This window comes from Ochotona curzoniae, unplaced genomic scaffold (assembly GCF_017591425.1).
Source record: "Ochotona curzoniae isolate NIBS_2020 unplaced genomic scaffold, NIBS_Ocur_1.0 scaffold_3835, whole genome shotgun sequence".
NCBI lineage: Eukaryota > Metazoa > Chordata > Mammalia > Lagomorpha > Ochotonidae > Ochotona > Ochotona curzoniae.
Window position 1 is genome coordinate 12,991,383 of NW_024467114.1, and position 14,013 is coordinate 13,005,395.

Here is a 14,013-nt window from a genome sequence, read left to right on the forward strand (position 1 = left end):
TCCTGTGGGCTACAATTCAACACTACCATTATTTATTTGTTGTTCATATTATACTAACATTGATTACAGGTTTGCTAATGCCCTTTTAACATGTCCTCCTCTTTTTCAAGCACTTGCTTATGTGCTGGTATTGCATGAAACCCCAAGCCCATCTTAAACTTTCCCTGCTGCCCTACTATTGGAATCAATCAGATTGCCCAGTATTATTCCTCATAATGAACAAGGATATTTAGAAACCAAGGTCGGGTCCTTCCCAGCTGTCAGAGTCAGGAAAACACAGGAATGTACACTAACCCAGGCATATGACACACATTCATATTTGTATATAAACTCTCTGAATAAATATTTTTAAAGAATGACTTCATTCTTAGACCTCTGATTTCAGTGCATCACCAGTGTGTTCTAGCCTTCTCTCTTTATTTGTAACCACTCTGTACTATTCATGGACACACCAGGCTGTCATTATCCTCACTATGTTTACTTATGCGTTTCAATCTCAGTATGCACATGAAGTAGTTTCAGATTTGTTGAGCCATACTCTTCAGAGCAACAAATTTATTAACCAAAGGACAGCTGTCTCATATAGTTCTTTTTGTATTTAGTTTTAGTTTCTCATAAAAATATTGTTTCCCCAAATCGCGGAGATTACTTCTGTTCCCTGTTAAGTCAGGGTGGTGATGTCATTCATTTGTAATGCTATTAAGTTAATTTGATACTGTTTGTATTTCATTGCAGATTCTCTCACATCCTGGTTGAGTTACAGGAGTTTCTGAGTATGGGAAACATTACTAGGATTTTAAAAGTCAGGAACTATTTGGAGGTGTCTCAGAAGGGTGCAATTCCTTCCTTTTTCCCGAGGCCTCATTTTCATTCTCCTCTTCCCAACCCTACTGATTGATATTCCGTCTCTGCGGTTCATGGCTTATTTTTTCCGAATTTCCTTAGCACAATGAGTAGACTTCAAACACAAGAGTATTTGTGTGAGGTGCATCCCTTGCTTTTTTCATTCATGTATCCCCCCCCTTTTTTTTTGCATGTAGGACAGCACATAAAGGGATGTTTTTGTGCTTTACTTCCCTCACAGAAGATTACAGCCTCAAACTCACTCCCCTCCCAGTTCCTAGAGCAGCTCCCCCACATTTCTTTGACAGCTACATAGCAACACCCTCATGGTAACCCCACTATTTTTAGTCCTCCATCAAAGTGGGGGTCTCCTTCAAGCCCAAGCAAGGCAGAATTCTGTCTACTCAGCCCCACTTGTGGCTCACATGAGCTTAGTGGACAGACACAAGGGATTGGCAGAACCCACAACCAAGCTCTACCACACCACCAGGTGCTGACTTCAAGGGTGGAGATTCTGTTTAGTTCCTTACCTTACAAAACACTCATGAACCTCAGGGGTACTCAAACATTATTCTAGTACTTAATCTGGGGTGTTCCAAGGGGGAGGATAATTTCCGTTCAGAGAATCACTATGTACAGAAACTTCATAAACATCAATCTTTTCTTCTTTAAGAGAGAATGCACAGTTTCATGAAATTCACCCAATTTTTTTTTAAAAGCTTGTCACAATTTTCTGTCATCTTTTGCCTTCTTTCATAAAGGACAAAATGATTCATCTCATAGTGAATATTAGGAGTACTATACATACAGAAAGGGGACATTGACCAGTGAGTCCATAAAATGCAGGATTTAAACAAGGGACTTCTTTGATCAGCTTTAAAGTATATTCTGCAGTGTAGTCACTGGGCTTAAGGAGGCAAAAGTGGAGACAAGGAGGCCAGACCAAACAGGCAGCTGATATAGCTAACATAGTGAGAGGGTGATAGCAATGACTTGAACAATGGTGGGGGCAGAGTAGATGCAAAAAGGAAGGAAAAAGTTAAAACTATTGTGAATTTTCCCAATCCCATCATGCTGCCAATGGAGTGTCTCCCAACCATGTAGAAGACTGTCAGTCATTTATTTGTGAGTTCATTCTTGTATCCCAGGGCCCTACCGAAGGTATAATGAGGACTAGATCGTTGTTTTTTATGGGCAGGACTAATAACAGTGATAAAAGGGACACTGACCATCTCAGGCAATTATAACCACTCTCTTATGGATGGCTGACTAATGAATTACATCACAAGTTCTTATTACAAAAGGTACAGGTGAGTACGAAGTGACATAAGGCAAGATTCACATGTAATATCCCTAGCTTTGACATCATATTATCTTATACTAGGGCAAAGATTTGAGATCTGAGACCTGCTGTGAGACTGGAGGGGAGAACAAAGTGAGGAGAGGGAACGTGGGGGAGAAGGAAGAGACCCCGGTGCCAACTAAACTGTATCAAAAAACAATAATAAAAACTATTGTGGAGGTATAAGGGTATGGTGCAGTATTTGATGTTGGGTGTGGCACAGAGCAGCAGTGGGTTCTTGTCCTGTTTCTTGATTCCACCTAACTCAGAACCCTGGGATTAGGAACCCATACACTTAAAACACTGGCAAATATTAATACATGATTTATAAAGTCATGCATATTTTGAACTTCCCTAAAGTAAGTTGTCTTAATGAAATACTAAGGTAAAAAATTACCATTTGCTAATGGTAAGAAAGGCATTTGGCAGTAATTAGCATATTCTAGTGTCACAAGAATGCTTCCATTAAAATGACCTAATGGAAATGTCTAAATGTCTAAATTGAAATTTTAGACATATTAACATACAATTTGGTATCTCTCTGTTGATGTTTTTTTTTTTCTTTTTCTCCTTTCCTTCCAAATATTTTGTGGTGCTTTGCTTTTAAAACAGGATGACCATATAAAGTCTTACTCCCTACTAGGGTAATGTACAACATAAAAAATGTCCATGAGCAAGTGTTATTAGCCAAGTACCATCAATTAATGAACTATATGTATACTCTCTTCCTATTTGGCCATTTTAAAACACACAAAATTGGTTATAAGGGAGTCTAGACAAATTAATGAAAAGTTCACAATTTAAAAAGCCCAACATATAAATTGGAAAACTAGTTCCTCATATAGAAAATAAATGGTATTCCAAATCCATTGATAATTTATTTGAAAAATCAATAGCTTATGTAAATTATTAGAATTATTGTAGACTCTCTCTAAAAAGCAAAACTTAGCATGTCTGATTAGTGTCCTAATCATACTAATGATATAGCCCAATACTTTGCTGTTTCTTATTGTCTGATTAACTGTCATACATAGAACATACTTACAACATATCCTCTTTTGATACAGTACAATTGCTTTAGACAAGTCCAAACAGGTTCTCTGAATCGAGTGAAACAGCTATAATAAAAATACAAACAAAATGCTCAGTAAGACAGTGGTCAAATAAGAAAAAAATCACATCAAACATAACCAGAATATTTGAATTTCCCACTAAAATCGAAATCAGTTATTATTGGAATTCATTTCTCTGTGACATAAATTCAGGTCTGTAGAACAATTATACTTCTTCCAGACTACTGAAATAATAGCTGAAAAACAGAAATCCTAAGTGAAGGGTACAATTGGAGGAACTGGTAAACCAGAGACCCAATATTCATTCAAAATCTAATTTATTTTTTTTACCACTTGCTGTCTTTTTTTTTTAAATGGAAGATCTGCCAATTAAGCACCATATTTTAAAGATGGCATTAACTTATTTTGTGACTCTAATGCATTTTATGACATGCTTAAACAACTGGATAAAGAAAACAAAAATCAATCAGCTGAATGCTTTCTGCCTGTTTAAAAGGCATCTGGTAAAATACTGTTTAGCTAGCAGACCCCTATCACTCCTAATTTTCCCGATTACTTCATAAAATACACAGTGAGACAAGCTAAGGCCAAGCTGCATCTGCACAGGGGAAACTGGGGGAAAGGCAGGTGAGCCTTATTGAGGGGGGATCCAACTGGACTTAATTCCTGGTTCTCCTGCTTTCCTCTTTGGAAACCAACATAGCTCAAAAAGAGTCAGAGACAACTTCACATGTTCTCTACTCTGTCCTATAACTCAGAGACTAGGGCTTATATCCACCAGAAAACCTGGCAGGCAGCACATGCTGGGTGGGATTAAAATGCCTTCAAGACTCATGCATCTTATGGTGGAGGCTGTGGGTTCAAGCCCCAGCTGTACCTCTGACGGCAGCTTCCTGCTAAATCATGCCCTGGGAGACAACAGATGATTCTCCAGCACTCGGGAACCTGTTACCCATGTAGGATATTAGGAAGTAATGCTGGGCCTACCTCTACCGCTAGCATTTGAGGACTGAATCAGTAGATGGAATATTTCTCTCTTTCTCAAATAAAACTTGAAAGAAATATCTAGAAGGTGCACACTTTGCCTCCACAGAATCACTCATTTTAGGCATGGCAAAATTTTCAAACTCCTTCTAGTGTCCTAGCCTTGGTGAAATTAGTCTCTGGTATCAAAATTTCAAATTTGATTCATTTCCAAATTTGAGTGAAACAAATGATTGCTTCATTACCAATCTTACCAAATTGTCCATTAAAAATAAATGCTAAAAATGTCCGACTTTGTGACACAGCAGATTAAGCTGATGCCTGCCTTTACGCTGAGTCCCCGTATCAGACCACCGGGTTGAGCCCTGGATGCTCACCTCTGATGCAGCTCCTGTTAACGCACTGGCAGAAGATGGCCCAGGTGATGTGGGCCCTGCCTCCTATGTGGAGTTGTGGACACAGTTGCCACCTTCTGGGTTTGTCATAGCTCTGCCTTGGCTGCTACAGCCATTTGGGAAGTAAATCAATAGATGAACAGTAGCTTTCTGTGTCCCACTTTGTTACTCTGTCTTTCAAATAAATCTTACAGAAAAATTTCATAGGAATGCTCAATAACACTTGATCTTAAAAAAAAATATATTGCAGGGCCAGGCACAATGGCCTAGCAGCTCAAGTCCTCACCTTGCACACGCCAGGATCCCATATGGGTATTGGTTCGAATCCCAGCGGCCCCGCTTCCCATCCAGCTCCCTGCTTGTGGCCTGGGAAGACAGTCGAGGACGTCCCAAGTCCTTGGGACCCTGCACCCACATGGGAGACCTGGAAGAAGATCTGGGCTCCTGGCTTCAAATCAGCGAAGTTCCAGCAGTTGTAGCCACTTAGGGAGTGAATCATCAGATAGAAGATGTTCCTCTCTGTCTCTCCTCCTATCTGCATATCTGCCTTTCCAATAAGAATAAGTACATTCTTAATATATATATTCTCCATCCATGTGGAAAAGAAAATTACCCCTCAGTATCAAACAAAAAGAGGAACCAGCAGTCTGTATACATTCCTTGCCTAATATCCTGAGCTGCAAACCACCCCATGCAGTAATGCCTGTGTGTGGGTGCAGAGGACTCAAAGTACTTTCAGAGGCTGTTCTGTCACCACTGGCTTCCTAAAAATTGAGGACTATCTTAAGTGCAACAACTGCACAGCTCTGGATTATTCCATCCTGTGGATTTCAACAGTCACACACTCTGACTTAACCACAAGATAAGAAATATTTCCGCCACAAAGTCATCACACCTTGCCCCTGACAGCCATGAAAAGACTGTCACCACAGGTCTGCCTTGTTGATTTTTGCAAAACAGAGCTGTTTCTGAGCAATGACTTATATAAGAAAGCTGCATTGACAAATATTAAAACGGTACATTTGTATATTAACTTCTTAGCAGATTGTAACAGAATCTAACTATTAAACTTTGCAGTCAAGTTTTCTGGAGCAGCACAGCAAAAGTGTTTGATGTACAAGATAGTCTTCCAGGGACATCTCTGTGTAAGCATGCAACACATGATTTGCATGTGATTTTCATGGATAAAATCTACTTTATTAATGTTGCCATCAATATTAGCATTTCTGCAGTGGAACCCTTAGCATGGGTAAAATCATGAATCGAATACAACTCAGCAGTAGTGCTGTTTCATGATCCTAGCTGTAAATCTGATACTTAACACACTACTAATTCATGGGTTACTTTTTAAAAATAATCCTCAATTTACCAGATTGTGAAGAACAAAAGCTAAGAGACTCACAATAATTGAATCTGTATTTGGAATCTAAAAATAAGAACATACACTCCCTGGTTCTTCCTTTCCCCCTTTTAGAAATGTCTTTTGGAACATTTGAAATGTCTTGTGAAGCTCAGCTTCAATTTCAAAATTTCCCATTGGAAGAGGAAGGAAAGAGTTGAGAACCAGCATGACTACACCATCAAGCACACGTTTTCAGTTAGTGTCTACCACACGGGCCCAGCGTGTCTGGTTTGGCAAAGTGGCGAATAAGGCTAACATGGAGTTTGGCTTTACAGTAGACAGAAGACAGGCAAACACAACAGCTAAGATAATGCCATAAAGATGAGTGCCACCCATAAACAAGGCCATGTGTTATATGGTGAACGGGGGTGGGGAGGGAGTGTGTAATTGGGGGATGGGAGTGGACAAGCAGGAACTTCAAATATCATATCCAAGTGAGGGCTTTCAGGGCGACTTTTGGACTGAAACCTGAACTCAGAGGAGTCAGTTAAGGGGCAGTCTGGAGGAGGAGGGTCCAGGCAGAACAGAGATGTTCTGATGGGCATAACTTTGCCTGGCTGTGCACTGAGAATGAGAAAGAGCCATCACGGCTGAAGAGTGACTATGAGAAGACAAGCAGGGTAAGTGTTGTTGCAGAGAAAGATCCAAGGCAGGGAGACAGGCCAGGCAGGTTAGGAGCTGTGCAGGGTGTTAGAGATGAAGGATGGAAAATACTTGGTATGGTCTCTAGAACATAATAAACACCCAATAAACAGTCTCCATTTCCATTTGGCACAACTTAACCTTCATGTTAGCTGAAATAACAAAACAATGATTAAAAAAAAAAAAACTAGGTAGTTCTCCCATGGTTCTAACAGTTTGTGGAATAGTGGTATCAAATTCAGCCCATCACCCATTGGGCAGCCTGAACATCAGAAAGTTCCTTTTGGGTCTGGTTCTAGCCAGAGATGAGCAGAAGGGGAGCAGGTCCTCAGCGACTAAGATGTCCCCTTGGAGTCTCTTGGTCCCAGGGTAACCACGGTTTTCACCACCCTGGCCATCCTTCGGGGAAGGCTTATAGAAACCATGCTGTTTTTGTTTTAGTGACGTTAAATGTTCCGCTCATTAACTTCAGTTTACAAATTAATATTTGAGATCGTTGGGAATTCTTATCAAACTATCTAGCTTCTTTTTCTTCTGCTTGGTGCCTTAGCCTTCAAGAAATGATAATTATGTTTTCAAAATTTAGATCTAAGTTATTTGTAGAAGTGATCAGCAAGTTAGGGAGTTAGGGGACTTCCCACCAGTTGTATGAATACTCTAGCTCAAACAGATCATTTGCAGCTTGCTGTATTACTAGATAGACAAACTAAATATCTGCTTAGTTAGTTCTACTCTAGAATTTTCTAGAATTTTCAGTATCAACCATATTACACTCCAAGATAATGTCTTTAAAAAAAAAAAAGAAAAAGAAGAAGTAAACATTTGCCTGACATTTTCAATTTGGATTCCTCAGATATCATTAGTGGCAGCTCTTTGCATTATTTTTATTTTCATTAAGCAATTACTCAGAATTCATCATACATCAGGCACCTCAACTAAGTGTGCAGGAAAAAATATTAACTGAGGCATGCTGATCATTATGTGATTATTTGTAGGTTGTAAAAAACATGGCAGGATTGAACTGATCTAATGCTAAATTCCACCCATTTTCAAACAGGGCACAGCAAAGTTGCTGCCCTGGGGCTGAGGACGGAGGGCTTACCTCCAGCTTTGCATCCAGGTCTGCATCAGAGGCAACAACATGCTCATCTTCCTTCTTTCCTGTGGCTTTAATAAAGGCCTGCTTAGTTTCCCAATATTTCTGCTGCATCTTATTTACCACCGATTTATCTTGAACATATCGGTCCTGTAAGTCCCACGAGTAACTGCAAGACATTGAAAGAGTTGCTTTATTTCCAACTTTCATAAACATCATTATGATTTGTTGTGAAAACACCCACCTAAACCTACTTTCCTTTTACACTATCGACATTAGCAAACATGTAAGTACTTCCTTACATAATTCTTACAGCAACAAATCTAATGAACTGCTTCTAATCTACTCCAAAACCTTCAATGTTAGAGTGAGAAAATGAAACTGTTCATTGGAAAGTGGGAAATGAAACACAGAATTTAGGTATCGATGGTTTAGATACATTCCTGTTAAAAGTAGAGAAAATGAGACCAAGCCTGGCATGGTGACCAGCCCATGGCATCTCAGGGAGTCAGATAAGATAAAGCTGGCCACCAGCATGCCTCCACTCATACTGGTAACAAAGCAGAGATAAGAAGCTGTAGAATAGAATATTTATAATCTGTCACAGGGGATCTAAAACAGACTGACAGATTCAGAAACTAGAATGGTAGCTACAAGAGATGGGAGCTAAGGGAAAATGGGGAGTTGCTAATTGATGGGCATAAAGTTTCAGTTATGCAAGGTAAGTTCTAGAAATGTACCATAAATAGCAATGTGCTTATTGCTACCAATAATGCACTGTGTATCTAAAAACTTGACAGTAGATTTCACATTGCATTCTTACTGCAATGAAACAAATTTTAAAACAACTGTAGATTCCCAAAGCTAAAAACGTACAGTTGCTTCAAAAGAAATATTTAAAATACATATAGGAAGCTATCCTCTGGGAAAATCACAATGAAGAACAAATCAATACATTCATGAAGAACTTAGAAGAAAACAAGACTGAGAGATGGCATTCTCTGAGACTGACCTAGCCACCTAGATGCTGATGGCAAGTCTACTGCTTGGGGCTCCCTTCCCCACGCCCCCTCCAGCTGCTGATCTACAGACTCCTCCAGCCTGGAACTCCTCTTCCAAATCCTACATGGGGCACCCGGGAACCTCCTCTCTGGGACATGTCCCTTCACCCACCCCATGCCATCACCACTCAACATGTGCCAGATTTGTGCTAAAAAACACGAGCTCCTTCATGCAACTGTACCAAGTACCAGTATCTTAAAACCTGATAATTTATTCTTCCCTTCACTGACAATTTCACTAAATTTACACTGTTCAATTTGCACTTTTATTCCTAAAAAGCTAGAAAGCTATATTGACACAACTTTTTAAATAATGGTTATTTTTGGAGAAGAGTAGTGCAATCATGAGACTTGCAGGATCTAGTTCATATCATTCTTACATTACTTAAAATATTTTACTACAGGACCTGTTGTGACAGCCTAATGGCTAAATCCTCGCCTTGCCTGCACCAGGATCCCACATGGGCACTGGTGTATGTTCCAACTGCTCCACTTCCCAACTAGCTTCCTGTTTACGGCCTGGGAAAGCAATAGAGGATGGCCCAAAGCCCTGGGATCCTGCACCCACATGGGATATCTGGAAGAAGCTCTTGGATCCTAGCTTTGGATCAGCTCAGCTCTCGATATTGTTGCCGCTAGGGGAGTGATCCAGCAGACAGAAGATTCTTTCTTCTCTTTGTAAACCTGACTTCCCAATGAAATAAATAAATCTTTTAAAAAAATTGACTATGAGCTCATATGAAAGAAGAATCAATATAACATTTATGCTAACAATAAAAAAGTCTTTCTCCATGATAAACAAATCTTAAGACCAGGGTTATTTCAAGGCAATTAGGTCCTCTTTGTATTCTTGTTTTTTTAAAAGATTTATTTAGTTTTATTGCAAAGTCAGATATATAGAGAGGAGAGGAGGAGAGAGAGAGAGCAAGATCTTCCATCCGATGTTTCACTCCCCAAGTGACCTCATTGTTCGGTGCTGCACAGATCCAAAGCCAGGAGCCAAGAACTTCCTCCAGGTCTCCCACAGGGTGCAGGGTTCCAAGGCTTTGGGCCATCCTTGACGGCTTTCCCAGGCCACAAGCAGGGAGCTGGATGGGAGGTGGAGCTGCCGGAATTAGAATCGACACCCATATGGGATCCTGGCACATTTAAGGCAAGGACTTTTAGCCACTAGGTCACTGTGCTGGGCCCATTGCTTCTTATTTTTAAGAGCCAAAGTTCATGGATTAACAACAACCAAAAATTCTATATTAGAAAAAAAAAAAAAAAAGACTGAGGAGACCTAGTGAATACCCCTATCCCCTATCATTCAACAAATGAAGACTCTTAGGTTTCAAATCACTACGAATGTTACCCAAAGACACACAGGACTAAAATCCAGACTTTTAAAAGCCAATCCAGTGCTCATTTCAGTATACTCTTGTAGCTGCTGCGTTTCTGTACCAGGTTGTGAAGTGCAGTAAAAAGGAGACAGAATTGGGGAAACAGCCTACTTCTTGGGCCTTCTAGTCTCACGGAGAAGTAGCTACCTTCCTGTTGACCAGATATCACTGAGCTTGTTGCCAGGATACAAAAGCCATTAAAAGGTTAGGTTGATGGCCATTGTCAAAAAGAGGCAAAAAAGGAAGCTTAAAAATGTCAGGAGGCAGGCTCCATAGCACAGTCGCTTCCACCTGCAGCACTGGCATCCCAAATGAGCACTAGTTTGTATCCTGACTGCTCCACTTGCAATCCAGCTTCCTGCGTATGGACTGGAAAAGCAGCAGAGAATGGCTCAATTCCTTGGGTTCCTGCACCCACATGGGAGACCCAGAAGAAGCTCCTGGCTCCTAGCTTCACACTGGCTCAGCCTTGGCTATTGTAGCTATCTGGGGAGTAAACCAGGAAATGGAAAATCTCTGTCCTTTTCTCTGTAACTCTGCCTTTCAAACAAAAGAAAATCTTTCTTTAAAAAAGAAAATCCATTTTAAAAAAGTCTGACAACTCTTAGAAAACTGTTAACTGGGTCTACTTGAATTAAATCTCATTGCTATCTTAATTACTTTTAAAACTCATTCCATATTAAGACATGCAAAATTTCTTTTGCAGTTTGACATGTGATATTTCAGGACACTTGGTCCTGGTTGTTCGCCACCAAGGGGCGAAACGGAAAAGCGCAGTTCTTTTCACTGTACACTTAGGAAAAAAAAAATATATATATATATATTTATATGTATACATATACTATACTTTTTCATGATACAGATTAAAGAAGGTAAAACTTGAAAAGGATGTGCTTGTTTATTGGCAAAGAGTTCAGGAACATGACTGGACTAGCTCAGGGACTAGGAAGGACCTTCCCATGCTGCCTGCACGGGCTACAGGCACAGAAACACAGCGCTCATAGCCGTCTTATACCATATTTATTTCATTCAGCATCACACACTCCCGATCATGACTGCTTCCGGAACATTCATGATGACTGAAGTCATGACTACAAATTAGTAAATATGGTTGGAGAATCATCCCTTATTTTATAGTTTCCCTACATAAAATTCCCTTTTATCTCTAATGGCTTAAATGCATCAACTCATTACATTAGAGAAGAATGGTGGTAAGAAAAAAACATCACTAGAATTCCAAGAAGTCCGTTATATATAAGTGAGTCTCTTAAGAGAATACACATAAGATGTAATTCACAATATTTCTGCACTTGTTTTCACACCACAGTTAATATACTGAATTTGGTTATGCCTGCCATCAGAGAGGATAACCAGTTTATTTGGTGCTAATGTGCCTGTTGACTTTTTCTGTTCAATAGAGATTTATTGAGCATAAACCACATGTTTTCCAACTTCACTAGCCTCATCCACTTGAGCAAAGATCGTGAGTTGCTTACCATTTGTGTCCTGACATGATTTCCTCTTTTTCTAATGGGATGATTTGGAGAGGAGGAGCGGGGATAAAGTTTGAGAGGGTATGTTACATTAAACCTAAAATAAAACAAACATATTTTAGTTACTATATTAGAATTATACATTTGACACATTAAGAATTTTCCATCTAAACTATCTCTAGAATATTTTAGGGACTAAATGCTATTACCCAAAACGGTAATACTATATCAGTGCTAAGAATAATTCAGTATCTCTGGATGAAATATCCCAAATTCAATTAAAGAGGTGAATAGTTAGGCTGAATTAAAAAGCAGACTGTGAAACACTACATAAAATATGATGTCCTTCACATGAGTTTTTTTAAACATATGAAACAATACTGACACACAGGAATATTATATGATGAGGGTATAAGGGCATTTATCACACTGTTGGGGAGGGTGAGGGGACAGACCGTGGTAGCAGGAAAAGTGCAAAGAAACAGAATATGGGCTGCTGCTCACCAGCCCAGAGCTGCACATTCACCTCCTTGGTCTGTAGGGGAGTCACATCGTGCCTTTGTCCTCTTTCTGCTTGCTCCACTTCTGGAACCCGGCCAACTCCAGGGGAAGATGCAGCCAAGCACAGCATCAGCCTACACTTGCCCAGTTGTCCCAGGGAAGAGCGGAGAGCTCACTACTTACTCGTTGCAATGCGCTCTGCTCAGACCCAGACCCTCGGGCAATGGCCAGAGCCAATGCTCAGTATATAAAGGCTGATTCTGGCCTGTCCACAAATCCCACCTCCCTCATTGTGGTGTCCCCCTCCTCCCACTTCAGTGAGAGTCTGGCTGTCAGCACTGCTAAAGGGTCTAGCCATTTACTTGGTTTTTAAAACATGTCTTCTGGGAACAAAATCGAGCTGTTGGATTCCAGGCTTCAGGCAGACGGAGGGAAAGGCATTTTCAAAGCGTATCTGGCTGCCTCTGAAATGACACCATCCTGAAATCCACATCTCTGTTTCTCTCTCTCTCTCTCTCTCTTTCTCTCTCTCTCTTTCTCTCCTTCTCAAGAACCTGACCAATATGCATTGCAAATGACATTCAGAGAGAAGCTCTCTAAGTCACACAGTGCAATCAGGGATAGGCCCATATTCCAGTCTCCTTGCCAACCACACAACTTCGCTGCAAGGAGACATTTTCCTTTCTTACCACAAAGTCTCCAACAAAATTCTCTCTTATGAAGAAAAGATATGCAAAGGAAACATTATTACAATCTGCCCTGCAGACTGGTACTACAACAAAGTATCAACATAGTTGCTACTTGTTAATTTTTATTGAAGCAGAAAACACATTCATTTATTGTCAGCAATTTTTAGTTATGGTACAGGGCTGTTGATTTCCTGTACATTGCTATACAAGAGATCTTTACAACTTGTTCATCTTGAATGATTGTACACTCGGTGAACAATTTCCTGTTTCTCCCTCCCCTTAGACCACAGTAATCACCATTCCACTTTCTGGTTCTGTAAGTCTGACTACTTCAGATACCTTCTGTAAGCGGAATCAGGCAGTATTGGTGTTTTTGTGATTGGCTTACTTAGCAGAACACCTTCAAGGTTCATCTACGTTTCGTGGTGTAAGCCAGGATTCCCTTCTGTAAGGTAGAATATATTCCTTTAGAAATGGAACCATCGAGCTGGAAGGAATTGAGCTCCTAGTCAATAAATGGCAGACAATCCCTCTGACCTCAGAGAGCAAAGTCCCCATCAGTTGCGTCCAGTGAAAACATATTAATCACATGTAGAATTGCACATGACCTAGCAGCCACGGAACATAAGCACCAAGATTGAATTTAATAATGCATTTACCATCACATATCTTACATTTCAACATATATTGAAATCAAGACAAAAAGTACTAATGTGGTCCAGCATTGTGGCACAGCATGGTAAGTTTCTGTGAACACTGCCATGCTGGTTTCAGCCTCAACTGCGCTGATCCAGCTTCCTGCTAATGTGCCTTCGAGGGCAGTGAGGCCCTGCCACCGTGGGGGACACCCAGATGGAGTTCCTAGCTCCTGGCCTGGCCTAGCCCAGCCTGTTGTAGCCATGTGGTGAATGAACCAGCGGATGGAAGATCTCTCTTTTTCCACTCCTCTCAATCTTTCTCTCCTCCCATTTCTGTCACTCTGCCTTTAAAATATTTTTTTGAAACAATGTATTTTGTGTTCATATTTTTATACTGTTTGAAATCCAGGGTGTATTACACACTCAGAGTAAGTCTCAATTCAAACTAGCCATATTGACACTAAATATCTAG

The 14,013-nt window shown here is 40.3% G+C and overlaps 1 protein-coding gene across 2 annotated transcripts in view; it reads right to left on the minus strand.

Annotated features, from left to right (window-relative positions):
• Positions 1-14,013, minus strand: part of ICA1 (islet cell autoantigen 1) — a 132,091-nt gene that overhangs the window by 103,887 nt on the left and 14,191 nt on the right. For both annotated transcript variants that reach the window (XM_040965095.1, XM_040965096.1), the window contains exons 2-4: positions 11,717-11,810; positions 7,784-7,946; positions 3,231-3,303 (exon numbers count right to left, since the gene is read on the minus strand). In XM_040965095.1, coding sequence (XP_040821029.1) covers positions 3,231-3,303; positions 7,784-7,946; positions 11,717-11,733 — 253 coding nt within the window. In that variant the 5' untranslated portion in view covers positions 11,734-11,810. The remainder of the gene's footprint in view (positions 1-3,230; positions 3,304-7,783; positions 7,947-11,716; positions 11,811-14,013) is intronic.